The following is a 24812-nucleotide window of genomic DNA, read 5'->3' on the forward strand; positions in this document are numbered from 1 at the left end:
CTTAGTCTATAAAGATGAGATCGGCCCTGCCTTCTGACATGTTATCTGATCCCATTTCCTGGATCAGCTTTTGTGACCCCTTTTGTCCCTATGGGCTTTTTGTTTGTTTGTTTCTAGGAGTGACCTCCTCCCCCCTTCTCTTGCTCAGGTAGATTGTGTAAAACTTTTTTATTCAGATCATTCATTCCACTTTATATATAAACTTATTTTGTCTATAAGGTGCATGTCTTCTATCTGGAAAGTTACCATTTAAAGAGTTGATTGCTGTGGTTTTAAACTAGAGGTAAACTGATTAACATCATTCCTGATTCAGGAATGCTTCAGCATCAAGTGGTCAAAAACTTGTTATACAAAAGCCTAATTTTCATATCTCAGAAAACCAAGTATCAACCTCTACCACTTCAGGCGTAGGGAGAATCTGCCTGAAGAAGGGTGTTTGTGCCCAAAAGCTTGCAAAGAACAATTTTTCCAACTATTTAGTTGGTCTAATAAAAGGTATCACATTTATCCAAAGAACCTTGTCTGCCTCTGTCCTCCCCAAAGCACTTTACTCTGAAGTCATCAGTGAACACAGTAGAGCAAACAGTGGAGTGTGGGCTCTGGTTGGAATGCTTAAAGCAGCTGGAATGTTTTACAGATTACAGTAGGCAACTGAGGGAAAACAGCCTGGGAAAAAAATCAGTATGGTTGTATTTGCTTTCTTTGCAAGAATTCAACAACAAGTTAGCTTGGTGGACTTGACACATTTGTGAGATGTATGAATTATTGTAGGCCAGCTGACAAGAAAAGAATCCCAGCAGCTATGTAAACTAATATTGGTAATGTTGATAACTAATGTCCTTCTGTATTTTTTAATATGCTGGGTTATGGGGGACTAATACTAAAATCCAAAATATGTCTCTGTACCTTGCCCTGAATTAGTTTGTTAAAGACAAGGGGTTGTCAACCAGGGGGACGCATACCGGTTTTGCTGCCGGCATTTCTGGTTCTGGACACCCCCCCCCCTTGTCAATTGGCTGCCGGGGGTACGCCAACCAAAAAAGGTTGAAAACCCCTGTTATAGACAGTAGTGTAAGAGGGATGTTGTAGCCATGATGGTTCAGAAATTAAGCAAGAGACAAGGAATTTTTAAGGTGGTATCTTTTATTGTACCAACTATGTAGTTGGGATAGAGTTAGACAAGCTTTTGAATGCAAGAAGTTTATCATCAGGTATAGATACACCACAGTTTACTTCATTTTCATCCCTGAGGGTAGATATGTAGTTCCTTTTCAGTTGCCTCTATAAACTGCTTCACAGATACCCTAGTAGAGTTATGGTTTCATAAGGCCTGTATTCTAGAAAATTATAAATTAGCGGCCTTCATGCTAAATGATACTTTAAAAACATCCTCTGTATTCAAGAATCCTGCGATGTGATAGGTGCCCCATCGCTTAATCAGACTTTAAAAGCATCTTGTTTTGTGTTGTGCTTTGAAAAAAGAGTACCGGTGCTAAATTAGTGATTTGTACATTGTTAAAAAGTGTGTAGTCAGCTTCAGCCAGGATTTGAAATTCACCAGAATTACATTCCTTCACTGAGTGCTATTTAAAGTCTATCCCTTATCCCCCGGGGACACAACAATTTTGCTTACAGTGATAGTTTCTCAGAGGCAATGTATGTGACAGCCACATCATCAATATCTGGGGTTTATTTCCTTCTAGCATCTCCCCATTGCAGCATATGCATTTTTAAATAAAACAATAGGTATAGTTCCTAAGGTGGTGATAGTAGGACATTCATGATTGGTCATATGTCTCATTCATAAATACTTGCAAAATATATTAACAGTTGATAACTGAAAGTTGTGATATAGTTGGTGCTTTGAAAAGCAAGAAAAACAGCAGAATTTCCCAAACTTTGTGCAGGTTTTTGTTTGCCCAAAACAGTAGCCTATGGCTAGGGACAGACATTACACATAAACCGGTTTAAGTGATCAGAAACTGGTTTACACGTGTAACAGAACAGATGTTCAGTGCACATAAACAAGTTTGAAAATGGCTGAAACTGGTTTGAAATAAACCTGGTTGAATGTAGTATCAGACTTGACTAATTTGGCTCAAACCATTTTATGCAATGTCTGTCCCAGCCCCCTTGCTGGTTTAAAATAAACCAGACTCCCCCATCATCTTGGCATGCTCTCTGGGCTGGGCAGATATCTCAGCTCCATAGCAGAGCTGGTCCTGCCCCTATTCTCCCTAGATGGAGCTCCAGCAGAGACTGGAGATACAGCAAGGCCTGCCTCGCTTCCCCCTGCCCTACCTCCTCCCTCACTACTTGCTGCTAAAGCAGGAATCTCCTCTCTTTCCCTCCTATCTCCCAGAACACAGAACCCAGCCCATGTGGCATGTGGTATGCTAGTTAATGCCAAGAGGTATCTGTGTATGTGCCTCCAATTTCACTGGGATAGGCAGACAGAACAGTGACTGCTTAGGGCTTTTTGGAGCTAATCAACAGATCAGCTGGTAAGCTGTTTCAGAAGAGTTTGAACTAATGGAGAGAGGCTGTTGTTTTGCTGATGGGGTGATAAACACTATTATCAGCCCGTGTTGGCTTGCTTGCCTGTCAGTTTGCTGCAGACAGTATAAAGAAGCAGGGAGGGAGATTGAAAAGCTCTGTATCATAAACTACGCTACTTGCACTACACCCTCCACACCACCCCTTGCCTCAGCTAGCAAGGGGCTGAGGTCTGGCAACACTCCCACCCCTTAAGCAGCCAGTGGGGAAAAGCCTAGGATGGTGCAGGCAGACTCCCTAATCGGAGGTCCTGCCGAGGCCTGATCGTGCCCCCCCCAGCATAATGCAAGCAGAGGAAGAGCTGCTCTAGTGCTTCCCAGCTTCTAGCCTGAGCCACTGTAGGCATGTGCCTAAATTTCCTCAGTCCAGAGAAAATGTCTGTCCAGTTACAAACTGGTTCAACCTAGTCAAGTTAAACTAACCTGCAAAGATTGAATCAGTTCACACTCAGGTGTTTTGAATGTCTGTCCTAGCCTGTGTGGTTAAAGAAATGCAGTAGTTTTATTGCATTATATTGCCAGTTAGAACAGTTGTTATTAGGAGATTTAGAATATGTACTTTAAACAGTCACTGTGTGATCTTGAGTAAGTGACCTTAACCCCAAATTTTCAAAAGTAGACACAAAGTTAGCCCCCAAAATATGCACCATGACTTGTTTTTCAAAAGTACAAAGCAACCCATGAAGCTCAACACTTTGAAAAACATCATGTCTTAAATAACTTCAGCTTCACTCTAATCTAGAAAAACCTGTTCTCTATTTCCAGTTCTTTAAAACCGAATTGATAATACTTGTTCTCTTATTACAACTATTGTAGAGGCTCCCTTACTCACTTTTGGGTCCCCCCCCCCTTCTCTGCTTTACTTTCTGTTTTCTACCTATTTACATTTTCACTGACATCTTGTCACACTTTTAGCTTCTCTCAATCCTTCGAGTCTCAGAACAGCAGAGACTTCCTATAACTGAAGAAGGGTGATTGCAAAGGAAAGCTTGCTAAGAACTTTTTTCAGCTACTCAGCTGGTCTAATAAAAGATATCATGTCTACTCAGCGAACCTTGCCTGCCTCTTGTAAAAACATATGAAAAGCTTTATAGTAGCACTGATATTACCAGTTGTTTCTCAAGATTTTTTTTTTTACTACTTGTGAGTTTTCCTAAAATGAAATTTATTTGCAATTGGCTACTGAAGCAAATAATTGTTAGTATGACTTTGTGAAAATAAATTTGAGAATCATGTGAATTGAATAAGTTATAGCATAGAAGATCTTCATTGCTATGTAAAGAAATCATAAAGCAGACTGATGATACTCTTTTTTTTTTTTTTTTTTACCTACCGCTCCTTTCATTTTGGTATTTTCCCCCTTGTTAGCTGATTAATTTCTTCCCAGGTCTTTCAGAAGATAGTGGTTAAATGTCCAGCATTAGCAATGAAATGAATCCTGTTTCTGGTATACATGGCGAATGTCACAGAACATTTCCATTCCCTAGCACTTTACCTGAAATGGGAATCTGTATTTGTTTACAAGCAATTGTGCAGTAGCAATTTGTGAGGGATCCCTCAGGAAGGACTAACATCTTTGATGTAGCTGTCTGGTGTGATTTCACTAAAAATTTCTCCTTGCCCCTATGTTCCATTGTATTTGAAATGTATGTAGCTTTTTCTAATAGCCGCACACTAATCAATTTTGCTCAACAAATCTTAAGCCATGTAAGGTTTTAATCCCTCTTCTGCAGTATATGAAGACATTAAGAGTCCTATTAGCTCTGAGCTTACACAAATACTTAAATTAAAGTAATTAAATGTTCTGCTGGATTGGGGCATAATGGGCAGCACCTCTTAGAATAAAACCCGTAAATTGTGCCTGCAAACAGGAGTAGCAGCTCTGTAACTTTTCTGTATGTATATTCTGCAATCTGGCTATAGATCCAAAAAGTGGCTCTGAAACAGTGCTAAGACATCTGCATGAAGTCAAGCGTTGGAGTCTTATTTGCAGACATTTGCAGAAAAAAACAGAGGGTGGACAGATAATATCCAGTTTTTAAAATACCGCTGCATATGTTTTTAGCAAATCTGTCAGTTGAACTATTAAACTTTGGGTGTGTTACCAGAATTTTTACAACAAATTGTGTAGTAAATCCAATTGATGCACTTGAAGGCCAGAAGAAATCTCTGCCGCATATACGTATTCTAGTACAAAGCTGCCAGGAGTCCTTGGTAATCACTTGGACAGAATCAAAATCTCATGAGTAAGTTCCTTCTAAGATATGCTTTAAGTTACTCTGATTGCTGATAGATATGATGAAACCTTAACATGGCGAGTGGAGATGAACTGTGAGGTTGGGATGCTGTAGTAAGAATGTAAAGAAAAAATCTGTGTTGTATCAGTCCATGAACGAAAGTATTTGAGGATGAGTATAGCTGTTGGCTTTCCAGGGAAGTGTTCCCTAGGCAGTGGATGTTTAGTAATTGGTTAATTCAGCAAATTCTGAGATAACATTAACCAGAGCAGAGACTCTGGTGATAGGCCAGAATCTGTTACAAAACTTGGATACACTTACCTTTCTGTATGTGCCTGCAGTCACATGGGAAGGAATCTGCAGCTTAGTTTGCAAGTTAGTGTATTCAATTTAACTTTCATGTTTCTGTTTTGATGGTGCAGACTTTCTGAGATTATATAATGCTGACTGCTGCATGCCATGCTATGTTGTCTCACTGTTTCCTTGTGCTTCCCTGTCTGTCTGCATGCATCCGTTGTCTTCTTGGCTTTACTTGTATTGTAGGCTTTCTGAAGCTGGGAATGTTCTTTCTTGCCCCATACCTGACTTCTGCCTGACTTCAGACTAACATGGCTAACTACTTATCAGTGTATTTTTTGTCATATTTTGCGTGATGCTTCGTGTGGTGGGGTGTCCTGGTCAGGGACGAGTTTTCCTGGGCATTATGCCAATATAACAAATAATATTCATGTCTGATGATATAGGTGAAGCATACAAAATAAAAGTGTGTCTTAATTCACTTTTACCACAGTACTTAAGTAGATACAACAGAGGATTAGAAGGTTTGAGGGGGGTTTTCCCCACAGTTTAGGAAGGTATTTCAGCACATGCTGTGACCCCTTAACCACAAAATAGTCCACTTTGACTGTAACAGATTCCACACATGCTGAAGTACGTGGCTAAAGCTGAATTTATCTGTGGGAGGGGGAGAGAAAAACAGTCCTGTGCATGTCCCTTTCTGTGTCTTTGAGAGAGAAATCAAATGAGAGCATGTTGTCTCAGATGGTCTCTATTAATTTTTTCCAAAATAATAATTTGGAAGTGAAGACCCCCCTTGAAATGGGATATTTCCTAAGAATGAGAGTAAATTTTGGGCCCATAAATATTCTAGAGGAGGGAATAAAAATAATCTTACAAGGGCATTGTTCATAATTTCTCTCATGTCAATATTTCACGATAGCATTTGTTACATAAAAATTATTTTGTGTTATATCCTATACAAGAGTCTTAAAACACATTTTCAGTTACTGAGGAATTATTTTTTTATGAAATGCATGAAAGAATTTTTTTCATGCAACGGAATTTTTTCAGTTAAGCTCTAGTATTTTAACCTAATATTACAGAGCTAGAAATGGATCTAAATCTTTTGTAAATGGCTCTCTTAAAACTGAGGGTAATTTTCATATGGTCCAATAATTTGACATTGATGAAAACTAAGAATGTACAACTGCACTGTGGCCAAAGCAAAACTCTGTTTATGTCTTAATTTTTCAACACGCCCATCACCTCAGATTTGCTTTTTATCTTACTGTCACCATTACCATGTACCAAGTTAACAAACTTTCACAGTTTGATTAATGAATTTGTACACAATTTGCTGATATTGAAAGAAAAATCAACTGTTTTGTGCATGGACTTTAAAACAAAAACATTACCTAGCTCTCAAATGCCTAGAAATAAGAAAAATTGTTTCAGCTCTGTGTTTGCTTTGCAAAAATCTAGCAATTCCTCCTAACTTTTTAGGAGCACTTAATTCATAGGTGCTTTGTCATAGCTGTTCTGGTAGAGCCTCAAGTTTGGTGACAGGAATTTACTGGTCTTCAAGGGTGTTTATGGTCTTCATGGGCTGGGGGCTGAGGGCATTTTAATTAGAGCAGCTCTGAGAGCCACTCTAATTAAACTGCCTTGGAGCATCTTGTGTATTACAAGCTTTAGATAAAGCACCCCCACCTCCATTTTTAAGCATGGAGGCACTGATACATGAGATGCTAGAGACTGCTGGAGCACAGTAATTACCACACTCTAGCAGACTTGATATCTAGCACTTAAGATTAGGTGCTGAATCCCATGTACTTAGCTTTCGATAATTTAAGGCATTTGTGATATATTCTAGGTGTCATAATCCATTTCTTTTCAGTGTCCTTTTATATGGTTTATGTTACCCTGTGCAAATACCTATATTTGCCACTTAAGTGCCCCTGTACTAAAAAATCAGTACATCTGCTGTTTTGAATTATTACTTCGACAACATATTAAATCTTTAGTTTGCAAAGGTGAACGTGTAGAAGGCTCAAATGATTATAACACTTTCACAACTTTTTTAAAATTGAAAATGTCTAGAAATTTTCCACGTTGGATAGCTTAAGCAGGGCTGGGCTGCCCTATCCTGCAGAACCTGTGGCCGCAGGGGGCCCCGCAGCCAAGGGGCACCCTGTGGCCGTGAACACTCAAAATCAGTGCCACAGTGGAGGCAGTTGCCACCAGTCTGCATTGCTGCTGCCACTGCCAGCTTCACATCTAGCCGCTTGCCTGCCCCTCCCTCCCTGCCACCGCCAGCTTCTTCACATCAGGAGGCCCCAAAACAATATCTTGCCAGGGGTGGGGAGAGGGACAAAAATTGTGAGCCAACCCTGAGCTTAAGCTGGCTTTCTGAACAAGTGTCCTCATATTCTGAAAATCTGAGCATCCTCTGTTCCCATATTCAGGTGATATATCTATCCGCGTATATGTTGTCTTTCTGCTACCTTAACACTTCAGTGTTTGTTTCTCTGTTTTAGAATTCAGAAATTGGTATGCAAAAGTTAATTGATACTCAGAACAGTTTTCAATAGGAAAAGACAGGTGATTTGTAAGTAACAGCTATAATGAAATAAAAGGTTTTGTTTAAATGACTGTGGAAATATAACTACATTTTCTCCAGGAAGCAGCCTTCACAGGAAAGATGAACTATATTGTAAAGGGTTTTGTATGAGTACCAGTGAGAGGGAGTAAGGCTATATGTCTGAGAAGGAAGAAAACAGTGAATCAAAGGAAAACTACAGAAGCAACGAATGGAGTAGAATAAAAGTTCAATATCTCAGAATGCTAAAAAAGAACAAATTCTTAGTTTGGTGTTCTTGTATTTAGCAGTCATATGTTTTTCTTTTATATTGCATCAGTTCATTTCTATAACTTGATTTAAAATTACTCCCAAATGGACACAGCCAAAAGATTTTTTTTTTTCAGGAGGCTATACGGTTGTTATTCATCAGACTTCAGCTTTTCAACTGAAGTCCTTTTTCCTTTAGATTGTCTTTTAAAACAATGTTGGCTTAAAACAGTTTTGCTGTTGTGAAGCAAAAGCAAAATACTTATGTGTAGATTGACAGCTTGGAAGGAATTTAATGTGCAAAATCCAGCTTTGTCTATATTTTAAGGTTTGTTTGTACAGCAGAGTATGCCGAAGTCTGTGAAACTAAACTCGCTAATCTCACCTATGAGCATCTGTGTTGCAGAAGCAAATGGGACATCCATAGTAGCTTTCTCCATCGTAGCACGGAGGTTACTGGGTTCAGCACTAAGGTTTTTGAGGGCATTTTCCCAGAGCTCGTAACACCTCAGATATGCTACAAATTCTGTTGTGGGACTTCTCTGTTTCCTGGGCTCCCATGCAGAAACAGCCTTAGCTTTCAACATAATTAACTTCCATCTCTACACATTTCTCACATGCATGCCATAGCCAGTGCCAGATTCAGTACTGGAAGATCAGCTCTCTGTGATTCTGGAGCAGGATTCTATTCGTGTATTGCTGTAGTAGGAAGCAGATAGAGGGCATGAGAGAAGATGATGGTCATTTCAGCAGCAATTTCTGACCCAAAAGTCAATGGTATATCTCAGAAGGAGAGATTCAGGATAGCAGCTACTTACATAAACTGGGGAGACAGCTGTTGCATGTTGTAACTGCTGCAGGTTTCCCCATATGTAGACCAAGGTACTTCTGATGCAGGGTAACTATTACAGACTCTTTCTGGTTTGTGAAGACAAGCAGTGGCTCAGTAGTCTTGATTTGAAAAAGCAGAGCTGAGTGGAGCTATATAAGGAATTTGCTCCAGCACACTCAAATACATGATGTGCTATCACATCAATCCAGAAGTGGGTTGCTGTAGCCATCTATGCGAGTTCCAACTAACCAGCTGTTCACGTTAGCTGGGGAGGCTGTGATGGTGTGGTTTGGTTTAGAGTCTTTAAATCAACAAGTACAAACTGTATCTGAAACATTAATATCAAACGAAGTACAGATACTTGTGGGTAAGGATTCCAGATTTAACCAGAAATATAACCAGCTCAGAAAGATTATTAAGAATAAGCAGACAAGAACTTGAAAGAGGAACTGATCAATAAAGAAATCTACTTCTTATAGAGGCCAGAAAATATAATCATAAAATGAAAATTGCCAAAAATGTGGGGTTTTAAACTTTTCAAAGATAAAAACAAGAGCAAGAGATTCTTCAATCGTAAAAAGCAAATACCAAAAAGGAAGAAATGGATTGGTTATGCAGGGAGGATTCACTCAAAATGAAAAGTAAGCTAGGTATGGCCCCAAAACTGATAAATGAATAGTCTCTACAGTTATCTGTAAGGCTTATGGCATTAAGCTTGGGGGAAGGGGAAGGCAAGAGAATATGCAAAGTCTGCACAACAGAGGTGGAAGCCAAACATTAAGAGCAAAATGAATTTAAGTTAGAGGAAGGGGCACACATTCTCTATCCCATAAGTCTGGAAGAACTAATATATGGAATTAGTAGTTTGGTAGCAAAATTTTAAATAATGAGTGAAGAATGACACCATACCTAAATTTGAGAAAGGAGGAAGAAAGTAATTCAAGCAGTTACAGACCCATTGGTATGATTTCAACTTATGCAGTGCGTTAGAACTTATCTTAAATGAAAGACTAATCTAAAGACATGAAAGGAAATAGAAAATGGGATAATGTGCCACAAAGTTTTACCAAAGGTAGACTTTGCCAGACTTACCTGGTGTCTTTCTTTGACAACTTATTTTCTGAACAAAGATAATGCATTGGATTTCATTAAAGCATTGGGCAAAGTGCCACCTAGGAAATTATTATGTAAGCAGGAGAAGACAGGAATTAGTACTCAAAATTGTGAGATAGGTAAGTAACCTGCTGAAGGGGAGTTATCAGAAGGTAGTATTGGGCTGGAAGGCTGTTACCTAGTGGAGCTCTCCAAAGGTTATTATTTAGCAATGCCACTAACGACCTTAACATAAGAAGTTGGTGCGCTAATAGAATTCAGCGAGAAAACTTCTGGAGGCATTGTCAGTGCAGAAGAATATCCAAACATTGTTCAGCAGGGATTAGGACCTTTGAAGACTAGAGTAATACAAAAAGGTTCATACAAGATGCAAGAACTTAAAACTACTAACAAGAACTTTTGCTATAAGCTGGGAGCTCATTAGTTGTAACTGACAGAGGAGGAGAAAACCTGGGAGTCTAATCACAGGATGACTGAATCATCTATGTGATGAGGCTATGATAAAAGGACATCATAGCATACATCTTTCAAGGGATCCCCAGTGGAGAAAAGGAAGTTTTAATGCTATTAATGCTGTGGTGAGACCACATCTGCATATACTGTGGAATACTGTGTATAATTCAGTCACCTCTATTCAAAGTATGAGCTGAACATAGGGCAGGCACATGTTATGTGGTTTGTCTCCACACAACCATGGAGGAGTTAGAACCCCAAGGGAAACTCAGGTAGAGGTCACTTTAAGATCCAGACAGCTCATCACTTCTAGCTCCACCTGCCCTTGGTCCATTAAGACTGTGAACCTGGCAGGGGAAGCCACTTTGAGCTGGGAAGCCAAAGCAGCAGGAGCTCCTAGGTACTATCTGAATAAGAGGGAGGGATCTTTTCCCTGTCACTGAAAACGTAGAAACAACAGGAATTGCTTGTGTCCCAGATGGAGAAGGACAGGACCCTGAGAGGGGTAAGTGCCTGATTCTGAAGAAAAGAGGAAATTGGCTGTGGGGAAGAGGAGTGCACCGAAGGCTGAATAAAGGCTTCCTGCCTGTCCTCACAGCTGCTCAGGGTCTAGGGCTATAATTCAGTAGAGCAATATGGGCCACACTCCCTGTCTTGCAATAAAAGGACTCATAAGCACTGCCATGACTTGTCTCATTCCTTTTCAGTGCAGAAAAGGGTGAGGGGAATAGGGACTCTAAAATAGCTTAACTTGTTATATCACAGCAAATTAAAGGCTCAATGGGGATCTAATTGTTCCCTTAAAATACAGCTAAAAGTTAAGCAGCAATAATGTAGGTGCAAGGTATTGTACTTAAGGACAGGGTTGGCAGGAAAAACTGGTATTTGCAGCCTCTGAATAAACTTTGTCTGGAGGTCAGAAAAACATTTCTAATTATTAGAGAGATACATTCTGAAACAGCCTTCCGGTATGACTTGAGTCAAAAGACCAAACTGCTCTCATGATGGAGTTTACTCAGTTTGTGAAAGAGTTCAGGTTGAGGTGTTTGCTCCTAATAACAGGATATAACAACAGCGTTGTGACCCAGGAAGTGCCTTCATAGTCCTGTGTTTCTGTATCTCTACGGCAGTTTACTACTACAGTTTGTTTATGTTGGGTAGATGCAGCTATCATGCCTGAAATGAAAAATAACTTGTAGAGAATGGATTTCCTTACCTGTCTGTGATGGGGCTATTCATTTATCCATAGTTTGTTTACCTTGAGGGAATGTGTGACTATGAACTGGAAAGGGTATTACTCTTTGGTATGCAGGCCTTCCTGAACCTGCTGCCTTTTAGGTTGGGCAACACCAATGTGGTGCTGAGAAGCTGCATGGCACCAGAGTGCTGGAGAGATCTAGCAATTAACCTGTTTTGATAAGAGGGACAGAAAGATGTTTTTTCTCTTCAAATAACATGGTTACCCACAGGGCATCTGTGCCACTGTTCCGGAGGGGTGTTTATACTCTGTGGCTCATGAAACCAAATCCTGACTTCAAGTCATCAGGCAAAGGTTTAACTAAGAGTTTGAGCGGTGGTAGGGTGTGTATTTGGTTGACTGGTTTGCAAGCCTAGTACAAGCAAATAGAAAATGCCCCTTTCATTATAGACAAGCAAGGAAATAAAGGGTGGCTTTTGCATTGCCTTCTATACAACCTAGGATGATACATGACTCAAGAAGATGATGTGATGCTATGCTATTTAAGTGTATATTTCCATTTATTTGTCACTTTGTGTATAGGAGTAACATAGTGTGTAAACTTTTATTAATAACTTTCCATACAATTTACAGACTTTACAAACTCTTATATATACATTAACAAAAATTATGTATGAAATTGTGCAACTAGTATAGTCTGTTTGGTAATGGAACTGGATAGCACAAGTATACCTTTCTCCTTGTCTTGTGGTTTCATGGGTGTAGAGTGAACCTTGGCAGCTCAGGAGCCTATCTGTGGGCTCTGTACTTGACCAGATGCTAGTCACTGTCCCAAACTCCTTAATAATAATAATAATAATAAAGGCAGGGGTGGACAGGGGAGCTGCCAGGATTGCAGTTACCACCCTATGCCTTGTTTTAAGTGCCTTTAAGGTTTTTAATGCACTTGCTGTACTGGACAGCCATCCATTTGATCTCCACCTCCCCCAGCCTCTTCAAGGTGCTTTCATAATAATGATGATTTTAGGTGTGCCCCCCAAATAACACGCTTTTCTGTAGTCATACCAGAAATTAACCATGAGATGTCAGATATCTAACATCATTTTGTTGGCAGTCTTGGCTCACTGTACATGCACATCATAAGTGTGAAACTTTTTACATGTGCTTGGAGTTTTCCAAATGTTTCTTAGCACTTTAAGTTGTTGTTATCATTGCACATCCTTCGTCCCCATTGCTTTTCTCTAGTTTCTTACCTTTTTTTCTTCAACTGTCAGTGGAATTATTGTCTTCCTGTCTCCATATTCAGGTAGTGTCAGTGGCTGAGTATCACCGCAGGATCGATGCTCTAAATAGTGAAGAACTGCGCACACTCTGCAGACGTCTCAAGGTGCCCTCTTCAGTAGTTAAATCCCTTCTCCGGAGACTAAAATATGTTTCTCTGTAGTGGCTTTGATCAGGGCAAGTCCCATATTGGGTGGGTTTGTCTTGGCTGTAGCAATGAAAGAATCCAGCAGAAAATTCCTTTCTCGTGTCTGTGCCTTAAACCATGAGTGGGTGTGTTGTTGTAGATTTATGATGAAACAGTTATTTCAGAGTTTAAAAGCAGAGGAATTTTCTGCATCTTTGAAACCTTGTTCTCATTACTACATGGTTTCTGAAGTGGTGAGGACCTGTTTTCAATTCTAGTTTGGAGTGGTGGTTTGAGCTAGATGAAAACTTTCCTAAAAAGAATGCAAAAGAGGTTGTTTACAAAACAATGTCATGAGGACTAAGTTTCAAATACTCAACAGTCAATGTGGCAGAAAATTGGAACTGTTTTGCAAATATTAAGTTTCACAATGACCATATAGAGAGGTAAGTATTGCGTCCATTATGCAGGTGGGTAAATTAGCTGAGATCACAACAGGAGAACTGGGAATGGAGCTTCTAGACTATAAAGCAACACTTGATATCTAAATCTGTAAACTAATTGGATAGTGTGGTTTGTTTGTTTGGTTTTTTTTAATTGACTCTTGCATTCTCTTTAGGTATTTCCCTATATTCTTTGGCATATGTACACTGCAGAATGTGTGTACATTGTACAAAGCTTCCTGATGAAAGCATGCAAAGATATGAAAAAGATTAATTACATATATTTTCCTCCCTTCCTCCCCTTTAGTTAATAAGTGCAAAATTTAAATTTTGGTTCTGAATTTTTCTTTAATGGTTAAACATCAGAAAATGCTTTCATGGCTTTGCTACCTCTAACTTATTGATTTATGTTTCAAACTTGTCTTATTCAGCTGTTGTATTTTCAAACTACTGGTTAAGTGCATACTGTTTTATGTACAACTAGTTTAGAAGCTTGAGCCTCCTAAGAGGAAATGGCTTAAAATACCTTTATGAATTATTAAAAATATGTAAAAATCAACTTTAAGCTTGCCATGGCTATTAGACTTTCACTTTCACAGGAAATTCTGAAATGAACAAGAATCAGAACTGTATTAACAAGGAGGAAATCTTGAGATTTCCTATGAAAGAAAATGGCAAAAACTCACTTTGAAAATTTAGAACTAAATATTTTCCTGGGATTCAAAATTCTGATGTTTCTTGCTTTCTGGGTCCTACTGGAGCTCTGGGAAGCTAGACCCAAAGAGCTTTGGCTATCCTGCCTCAAGGAAGGCATCCTAAACCTCGTGTTTTGGAAACCCTCAGACCCCTGTGTTTTGTGACGGGCTGCCCTGTAGCTCCTTGACCTAGAAGTCTTGGTATGGGATTCTGAGCCAGATGATTGAGCTGGCTGGAAATCAGGGAGGTGTCCAATGGAAATCAGCTTGGCAGGCATGTTTTGAAACCTACCTTTGTTTATTGGAAGGTCTGTTGAAATAGGCACATTTTTACCAAGTGGCATAAATGGCATTTTTGCAGTGCCAAATGTTTCATTATTAAAAATTTCCAGACAGCTTCATCAGCAATTCAACAACTGTACACATTTCTCTTCATGGTGCTCTGTTCAAAACTAAAGAACTATACTTAACACAAAATACATCACACCCATGCTGTGCACACTGTCTTCAGAAATGGAAGTAATGTCATTGTCTCAGTGCCGTTTTTACTGCTTTTAGTTCAGGAAATAATGCACAGTACTAGGGCAGTACACAAGTCCCTTCAGTGCTTGTGTCCAAAGTTACAGTACAAAAAATAATTTGGCTAGTGCCTGATCCTGCAGGTAGTTAAGTGTGGTAATTTCTCCCTGTTTGACTTCAAAGTTCCTTAGGTGCCTAAATTCCTGCATCTGCATAGACCCAGCCCTGGCCCACTATGACCTTATTTCCTGTGTAAGTCTACTGAGGGGCTCAGTTTGGTCTCAGAGCATGGTGAACAAATGCAAACGGGATTGGTCCCTCACGAAATATGGTTGTGGGCACCTCCTTTAGCAGGCCTGTTTAAAAGGAAAAGAGAAGAGAATAAAGATGGTGCTGCTGAATCTAAACTATAGAAACAATATTGGGACCTTATGTACTTTGATATGTGGACTGTAAAATGTTGTGTTTCTCTTGGGAGAGAACCTTTTGTCCTGGGATCTTCCAAATGTAAAAATCCACTTCCCTGCTTCAAGTCTGTTTTGAAATATGTGGAATAAAATGTGCTTAACGCTCCCTTCCCTTCTTCAGCCCCCTCCCCCCCCCCAAATATAGCTATGTAGGTATGTAAGTTATTGTGGTTCAGTCACCAGACCAGTCAGAAGGTGCTCTTGCTGGCCATCTGCTGGTGAAAAAGCAGCATTGCAGCTTGAAGGGTCATGTGTATTTGTGCAAAGTGGCTAGTATTCGCTTTGGATTGGGATTTGGCTGATTTGGGGGTCAGTGATTCGATTCGGTGATTCGAATCACTGTCCTAAATCGGCCGAATCTCCAAATTGAACAGGCCCCGTCAATGGCTGCCCCACCTCGCCCCAGCATCCTGGCACTTTAAAAATAAAAAAAAAATAGCCCTACGCTCACCAGGCAGGGGGACAATTCCCTGCTGCCCCATGCTATGTGGGGAGGCTCTACTACAAGTCCCCAGAGGCCCTGATGGCCGCTACAGCAGCCAGGGAGTGTGGGGCTTTTTTTTTAAAGCGGTAGGATGCTAGGATCAGGCAAGGCAATTACTGAGGGGGCTGGGAGAGCAGGTGGGGGTCAGAGAGGCTGGGGCAGCAGGCAGGAGATGGGTCTGGTGGGGGGGTCCTCCTGTGGTCCCTTCCCTCCGTCCCTTCCTTACTGGCACAGAGTTTGGGTCCAGCTCCCTGCAGTGGTGAGCGGGGACTGCCCAAATCTCCTCCAAAGCCTTTTCCAAATCAATTTGGACCTTTTTTATTGGTCTCCCAATTTTAATTCTGATTCGGAGACTTGGCCGCCATATTGGGATGAATCTCCTCCAAATCAAATCAGCAGCCAAAGCTTCGCACAGCCCTAATGTGTATATGCGCACCTGTTTTGAGCTGAATTAAGCCCTGGGACACTTAGGCCCATGTCAGATGAAACATTTACAACTATAAGTAGGCTTTCAACTTGTTTTCACTCTGGCCCCAGGAATCTTGCATTCTTTGTACCATGGCCAACATCAGTGGGAGGGGTGGAGGGTGCACTCATCAACTGGCTCTGTAGGCTAGTAGTTATGACCCTTTTTTTACAAAGTGGGTGATATAGTAGAGGAGAACATTGAACCTAGTTTTCTGGCACCCCAGCATCTTTCTCCAGCTATAAACATGGTTTAAAAACCAGCAATCCTTCCTTGGGCCTTTGAAAGAAGGCATTTAAGGGCTGTCCTTCAGCATTCCAGACTCAGGATTGCAAGTCAACAGAAGCAGAGCTGATCGCAACCCTGATCCACGGTATAGCCACACAGACAGTTTGCTGCAGGGTGTTACCATGTGCCTGCTACAATGTGCCCACCACCATGTGTGGTAACTGTCCTTGTGCACACTTTTGCTTTGACACAAGTGAAAGCAGCAACTTTGACTGAAAGGTAAAAAGGAAAAACTGTTTGGCTGAAAATGCTGGTAAGCATTTACTGTGAAGTAAACACATGCATACCCCCTCTCTCTCACCCTACAATAATCATTCCTGTGTCCATACCCTTGTGCTCCTAAGATATGGAGGGAGTGAGAGTACAGATATGTCTCTCTGCTTAGCATTTCCTATTTGCTAGTTCTTTTGGATTGTCATTTGGTACCTCTCCTCCACCACCACCATTTAGGGAACCTAGACACATCCCTTGGGGTCTTGGATTCCCCTGTGGGGCAGGCACTTGTAAGCTAGCCTTTGTTAGATACTTGGCCCTTAATAAATAGTGCATAAATACTTTTATTGTGTTACTAAACAGCAGTTATTTCTTGTTGAATTTTTGCTTTGAAGTATTATACACCTGACAATGACATTTTAGAAGTGGGCCAAATGTGTCAAATAGCACATACTTTAAGCAGTACTTCATATTTTTTGATATTGAATGTTTAAATATGCTTTTATATCAGAAAAATATTTGCCACCCAACACAAGTAATAGAAAACTTGAGCTTTGCTTGGATATTTTATTTTAGTCTTCCAAATGACTGGCGCAAATTTTCTTAAAGTCAAGATTATTAAAGATTATCATAATGAATGTATAGAACAAAGCTTTGTTTTGCTGTCTTTCAACATTATCTGCCTAAATAGCTTGTGAAAGAGAACAAATTAACTTTTCTTCAGTTTTAATAGGCCATCACAACTTGTTTAAAACATCTTACTTTTGATTTTTAATCTTGGTTTGAACTGGTTGAAGAATATTTCACAGGCTTTGAAAAAATGCAAATCTTCCTTTTGTACCCTAGGTTTTTATTTTACTCAAACTTAACATAATGGAAAAAGCTACCACAGAGTGGTACCTAAAGTGCTGCAACTTGTGTACAATCATCCTTTGATTTCCAAAAAGCAGAGGTCTAAATCCTCAGCTTCAGGACATAGAATCAGGTTTATTGAGCAAGTCTACAGTGGTAGATAGAAGTTTTCAAACACCTTAAGGATGACAGAGAAGATGGAGATGGGCTTTTCTCTGTTGCTGTAGGAGACAAGACTAGGAGCAATGGCCTCAAGCTACAGCAGAGGAAATTTAGGATGAAGATTAGGAGGAACTCCCTGACTTTAAAGGTGGCCAGGCTTTGGAACAGGCTATGTAGAGAAGTTGTGGAATCTCCATGCCTGGAAATTTTCTAGAGCAGATTGAACAGGCACTTGCCTAGAATGATTTAGTCAGGGATGTTCCTGACTTGAGCAGGAGGCTGGACTAGATAACCGTGTGAGATCCCTTCCAACCCTACTTTCCTATGATCCCATATGTTTATCCTTCTATAATATTCCAAAGCTGTGTCTTCCTGTGACTCTATCAACAGCTTAAAAACCAAGAGAGTATAACAAAACCTGCCTCAATAAATTGGCCAATAGCTGCATTACCATGAAGAGTTCTTGTTGGATTCATGTATTTAAAGAAGAGGTATGTGTGGTAACTACAGTAACTCTGAGGGTTGACAGATGTTGACTTATTTAATGGTTTCTACTTTATTTTCCTAATGCTAAAAGGCTAATCCAATACCCAATAGTCGTCATGTTTTCCATTAACTATCTGAGGGACCAAGTTTCAGCTCAGGTCTTTGGGATAATAATATCTTGCTTTTATATGGTACTTAACATCAGTGCTCTACAAAAAGGGTCAGTGGTGTTATTGCCATTTCTTTGGCATTTGAAAGCATGGTGGACCTCAAACATCCCATTAAATTACCATTAGAAAGACAATAAATTTTATGTTGTGTCAATTGAAGCAAATTTTAAAAGCCCTAATTCAACTCTGAGCTCAAAGAATTTTTGTTTTTTCTAGCAGGTTATTTTTTGTAGGAGCAAATATAAGGCATGACCTTCTTCTAAACATCAAATTGTGTGTAAGAATCTATTTTTCAGTGTATTGTTTCATACCAATATATTTACTGTAAGAGGGAGTAATTTATCTGTCAAATATAACAAACTTCTAACAACATTCTAGCTTTTATGGATAGTTGTCTTTGCATTCACAATGTTGAGTATGCAGAGTAAAACTGTTTTAAAAAAAGAAAAGAAAGAAATGTTTGTGGAGGCTGAATGTAGCTTCCTGAATGCTGACTTTCCACCACCTCCCCTCTCCTCTCTTCTTCTTTTTTTGTGCAGATAACAACAAGGGAAGACATAAATTCAAAGCAGGTCACAAATATCAAACCAGACCTGGAGCCTGAAGCTTTTCGGCCAAATCTTAGTGATCCTAGTGAATTGCTACAACCAAGTCAAATTGAAAAGGTATGGTCCTTCCATGGTTGCTTACTAGATTTGTCATTGCACTTTAAATATTCCAAGCACAGTCTATCAGGTACTCCAAACAAATAAGGAAAGTTTGTCCTGAAGATCATAACATTTAAAGAAACGAGTAAGTAAAGCACAAATACTTGCCACATGCAGTAATTTCAGTGCAACCACTGCTGCCTGTCCTTACTTAAAAATAGGTGGTTTGATGTTGTCATGGAGGTAGAAGAAGGATGCTTCGGGGTGGAGTGTCATGTCTTGTTGATGCTTAGTGAAGGCCTCCTTGTCTCCTTTGTTTTTGTTTGTTTGTTAAGGGTCATTTGACTCCATTAATCTGGGACTTATCACCATGGATCCTGGTTTTCCATGATCAAAAAAAAAAAAATTATAAATTCTCTGATTAAAGAATTGCAAATTTTCTGATTATTTTTTATTTATTTATTTATTTTAAATCCCAAAATCTGTGGTTAAAATTAAATGCCACTCAGCCCCATTGCCCTGTCAGAGGGGCCCCCAGCTGCCAGGGCTATGGGGCCAGGGACCCAGGTCCACAGCCCCCCCTGCCCCCAATGGAAGGCAATGGCTGCTGCAACGGGAGCATGAGCAGCTACCCTTCTACTGCCTGTCTGCTGTGGGCTCAGGTGGGGCTGGCTCCTGGTGGCAGCATACACTCCTGGGGGGCAGGGGAGACCTGTGCCCCCCAGATCTGGGGGGGCGGGGGGCGGGTGGATGCGCACTGCAAGCTCATGCATCCCACTCTGCTGCCCTCCCCCAGGACCTCCAGAGCGCAGCAGGTGCAACCTGTCACAGCAGCACATGGGTGGGGGGATGCACGAAAGCTGCATGCTACTGCAAGCTCCACACTGCTCTGGCCATGCTTTGCCTGCAAGCAGGGGCAGGAATGAGGGGTGCAACCCTGCACTGCCCCCGTGCATGCAGAGGAAGCACGGTCAGGGCAGTGCGGAGCTTGCAGCGGCATGCAGCTTTCCTGTGTCCACCCTGCTGAGCCAGTTGTGCACACTGCACTCCAGAGGCCTGTGGGGAGCACAGCATTTGCGACCCAGGGTTTGCAGCCTGCCAAGAACTCTGGTCATGGGTGGGGGGGAGAGTTTGCAGCCTCTCTGCTCCTGGCTGGCTGCAAACCACCCCCAGTGGCCGGGAAGTGCCCAAACTGGCTGGGGACTGAGGGGAACAAGGAGGTTTGCAGCCTCCCCACTCCTAGAAGGAGTGCCCAGTCAAATTTAACCCACCCCCACTCCTGGCCAGAGTGCCCAAGCTAGCTTAGGGAGGGGGGCGTGGTTTGCACCCTCCCCGCTTTCTCAGCCCCCAGCCAGCTTGGGCACTTTGGCCAGGAGCAGTGGGGTTTGCAGCCAGCCAACCACTCCAGTTAGGGGTGAGGAGACTGCAAACCTCTTCACTCCCTCAGCTCCGAGCCCCACTTACCTCCAGCAAGAAGAGTGAGCCTGAAGCAGCCTCGAGTAAGTGCAAGTGTGGGGGCCTGCCCTTCCCCCTTTCCCTTTTCCCTCCAGGCAGGGTTGGGGGTTTCCCTGCCTGTCTTGCAAACAGCTCTTGGAGGCTGGAATTCAGCCAGCCTGCAGAGCTCTTTGCAAAAGGGGGAAATCCGCAGGTTTTTCTGATTTTAAAAATGGGAAATCTGTAGTTTTTCTCTGTTTTTTCTGTGAAAAAAGGAAAACCCAGATCCCTGCTTATCAGTCAGACAACAAGACCAAGCAGCAACAGTGGCTGTATATTGACCGTTTCTGCAGGTGATGCTAATTGTGTTAAACCCTTGAAAAATAGAGCAGGAGCATGCACAGTGTAGTTAGAATTTAAAGGATGATTCATCACTACTAGATTGCACTACTGGATTACCAAGGTTCTGGTATTGGGGAATGGATGTGAAAATGTCAGCTGTATTGAACAAATATTCAAGATGTGCAAGTGAGGAAGAATAGGAATGAAGAAAAATCATATCTGGTAGAAGGTATTTTCTATAAAATTCCATCTTACAGAACAACCGCAGCGCATAGATTGATAGATAGACCAAAAAAGGTAGTTTAAAAGGTTTAGAGTATTGGTAATACTGCCATCCTCCCCCATTTCCAAATTCTCTTGTTTGGGCTGGGTCACTCCCCTGCCCTGCCATCCCAGAGGTCTGGGCCATGCCTCCTCCCCCTGCAGGACCAGGCCATGATCCATCCCTCTGGTGGGGCCAGGCTGGGGCAGGGCTATGGCTCCTTCCCACCCCCCCACAGTGCCAGGCCTTTTTACCTCCTCCAGGTCAGAGTTGGGGCTTGTCCACACCCCCTTCCCTCTCTGACAGGGCTAAGTTGGAGCCAGAACACACCCTCTTCCCCTGTGTGGCTAGATGGGGAACTGGATCTGGCCCACAGATGGACCGCGTGCTGCCCATCTAGTGCACGGGGCAAAAAGGTTGGGCACCATTGTTCTAGATCATTTGTGGGTGGTAATAATTTCTGGAAAAAAAGGTAGCTTTAAAAGCTTATTGAAAGATGAGGTGGCTTAGCTTATATTACCTGGAAGGCTATTCCAGGGGGTCTCTTAATAGGTTCAGTAAGACATGTTCAGGCTTCATTCCTATGTAGCATATATTTAAATGATATTACTTAAATAAGCAGATTTTTTGTTGCTTTGTTAATAGCTTACAAAGACTCTTCCTCCACGAACCATTGGATATCCATGGACGCTTGTCTACAGTACTGCAAAGCATGGCATGAGCTTGAAGACCTTGTATCGAACCATGTTGGGGCTGGACACTCCTGTCCTGATGGTTATCAAGGACAGCGATGGGCAGGTATGAAAATATTAGCTAAAAAAAAAAAAAGTGCTGCTTCAAGTAATTTAAATATTTATCTCTATTTGTAGTTGTGCATGGTTGTTGCAGTTCTAAATCTTTGCTCAGGCAGGTTCAAAGGCGGCATTTCCCTGGGAGGAAGTTTGATCAGAGAAATCTGTGGTCAAGCCACCCTTGTTGAGATTTTTTTTATTACCATTTTATTGCTGAATTATTTTTAAGGAAAACTAGAAATAGTGAAAGTGTAGGGACAACATTACAAATTTGCATGAGTGTCAAAAAATGGCAGGTATACAGCTGGATAACTGCCATTTGGTGTGCAAAGTGACTAAGAGTCCACTTTTGATAGCTCAGAGTTGATAGATCCTGTATTTTATGTTCCAACAAAATTTAACAGTGAAGAACACTTATTCTAATATTTATAAAAGCCTTAATCTATCTGGCAGGCTGTCCATAACACTTTTTATTTACACTCTGATTGGCTGACTGAAACAACAAATCAGAGTGTGAATACAGTGTTGGTACAGGAAGTGGCGGAGACACAGGGGACAGAGGGCATGGGCCCCTCTGCCCCTGCCCTGCTCCCTGGAGGCCGCAGCAACAGGGTGGATGGAACCAGGGAGGGTAGGAAGAGCCCGGCAGTGCCGGCCTTGCCCCCCCTCGCTCTCGGCAGTGAATGTGGGGTGGGGGGGGGCAGTCGAGGCCACCAGAGCTGGCCTCACCCTGCCCCTCTTTCCTCCCCAGGTCCTTGGAGGCAGCAGCAGCATGTGGGGGGGGGAAGTGGGGTTGGGATGCTGTGAAGGGCATGAGGCAACTGGTGGTGGAGGGGAGGAGTGGGACCAGGCCAGATTTCCCAAGGGGGGTTGGGGGTGGAACAGGGTGGGGGGAGGGGAGGAGCAAGCCTCCTCCACCCCTCCCCCCCCTTAGGCCCAGGCACACTCCTTCCCCACCGCCACATCAGCCCCTCCCCTGCTCTTCCTGTCTCCCTCCATGTTGGCCTGGGCTCACTTTTCCCCACCCTCAGGCCTGGCCCTCCCCCACAACCCCCCACACCAGGCCTGGGCCTGCTTCTCCTTTCCCCTCGCCACTGCAGCGGGGAAGGGGGGAGCAGACCCAGAACCCAAGTGGCAGGAGGGAAGTGGGGAGTGGGCCCAGATGGGGGAAGGACATGGGGCTCCACCCCTGCCTGCTCCCCCCACATCATTCTTCGCAGGCATTTGGCTAGTTCCTAAATAAGAGCTGGTAACTACCTACTTCTACATAGGCTTCATATTCCTGTATGCTTACCCTGGTGATCCACAAAAGAGACACTGTGGTATGTCTGCTTTTTGCTGATAAATATCAATGCTGAATAGATAATAGTTTTGTTAAGTCAGGGGTGTCAAAGATGTGGCCCACACGGACTTACCTCCCAGCCCCCAGTGCTGCCTGTGGGTCTCTGAGATGAGGCACAGGACAAAACATGTCAACTGTGGGTGCTCCGGGATATGCACTAGAGCTGCATGTGAGGCCAGTCTATGTGTCTAATCCAGCATGCAGAATGGACTCATGCCACTCATCAAGTACATAGGGCTGAATGAGTTTGACAGCCATGCTGTAAATGATTGTCCAGCAGCTACCATATGGAGAAGGCCATACCCTATTGTACCATTACAGTAAAGTGTAGGCCTATACCCCCAGACAACTGAGACATGACAACTCATCCTAGGCAATTCTGGTTCTCACTCTGCTACCTTTTAATTCAGTCTGTTCTGTTTGACGTGGTTTTGTGAAGCTGGCAGAGTTCAGAATATCTTGGTTCCCAACCACATAGAAGATTTTTCTGCAAACTGATGTAGCAGAACAGAATGCTTTTTGACAAGTTACCCATTTCCTATGGTACTTAATTGATGGTCTGCCAGCCCAAAATACTTCGGATTATCCATCAGCTCTGAAGGAATGCATTTTTTTAGGACATGATTTTTTTTGTCCCCAGAATGGCTAGAATTAACTAGCTGGATTCAATCCCACCCTCAGTGGGATTTATTCAATATGTTGATGAAGACTGCCCTTTCAGTAACTATAACATCAGTTTGGGAAGTAAAGGTAATCTCTTTTTTTCAAGACATACTGACCCTTCAATCTCACCTCAAGCTCTTGTCTAAAATATTCTTTGATTTTGATTTTTAAATAAACTGATTCACCTCACAGTTCTCTTCAGTTCATGCTCAGGTCCAGACAAACCTATCAAGGTGATCTGGACAAAATGAGACCCTTTGAGAATTTCTGAAGATTGCAGAGGAGAAGTTAGTTACCAAACAATAACTGGTTGTTTCCTAGATGCTGTTGAGTCTTGTACCACCTGTATTCTATATTGTGTAAGAATAAGGAACAGTTGAGGGTATGAGAACATCTGTGATACAGGCCAGCACATCTCAAAAACGCAGTAGCTGCAGGGAAAATAACAAATTTTCTTGTAATACAGGCAACTTTTTTTGGGACTGATGGTAATGCCAGTCCTGAGATAATGTATCCTTTTACTACTGAAGCATAATAGATCTGGGGTTTGTATTTTTAAGGAATAAATGGAGCCCTAAAAAGTTGGGCTTCAGGACCCTGGCTAGCTGAAGCTAACTGTATATTAAGAAGAAATAATAATACAGTAGTTCTTGCTAACGTGGCTGGTGAAAATATATATTCAGTTAATATTTAATATGGATTTTTGTGGGGGGTTTTTTGTTTGTTTTTTTTTTATTTCTATTTAAGGTTGTTGGTTGTAGCTCTGGTCTAAGGACGCAGGCAGACAAGGTTCTTCAGATTGATGTGATATCTTTTTATTAGACCAATTAAACAGCTGGGCAAAAATGTTCTTTGCAAGCTTGTGCCCCAAAACTTGCAAAGAACAATTTTTCCAACTATTTAGTTGTCTAATAAAAGTTATATCTACCCAAAGAACCTTGTCTGTGTATTTCTATCTAAAAAATTGTAAGTTCATTTCTGTTTCTAATAGTAACTTTCATCCACATACACCTCCCAAATGTATGGGTGTTTATCTTCTCTTAAACTATATGAACTTTCCTGAATGTTACTTCTCACAAGTTGAGAAAATCTTTTTTTTTTTTTTTTTTTTTTTTTAAGTGGAATTGCCTTATATGGTTTGACAGTAACAATAGTCAAATATG

At 41.6% G+C, this 24812-nt stretch overlaps 1 protein-coding gene across 7 annotated transcripts in view; it reads left to right on the forward strand.

Moving 5' to 3' along the window:
* The window catches only part of OXR1 (oxidation resistance 1), a 414124-nt gene that overhangs the window by 376355 nt on the left and 12957 nt on the right, over positions 1–24812 (forward strand). For 5 of the 7 annotated variants that reach the window (XM_019551781.1, XM_019551790.1, XM_019551810.1 and 2 more), the window contains 3 exons: positions 12822–12902; positions 18708–18833; positions 21499–21651. In XM_019551781.1, the coding sequence (XP_019407326.1) occupies positions 12822–12902; positions 18708–18833; positions 21499–21651 (360 nt within the window). The remainder of the gene's footprint in view (positions 1–12821; positions 12903–18707; positions 18834–21498; positions 21652–24812) is intronic. The other 2 variants (XM_019551803.1, XM_019551828.1) reach the window with 1 other exon arrangement.

This window comes from Crocodylus porosus, unplaced genomic scaffold (genome assembly GCF_001723895.1).
Source record: "Crocodylus porosus isolate Cpor-Errol unplaced genomic scaffold, CroPor_comp1, whole genome shotgun sequence".
NCBI classification, from domain to species: Eukaryota; Metazoa; Chordata; order Crocodylia; family Crocodylidae; genus Crocodylus; species Crocodylus porosus.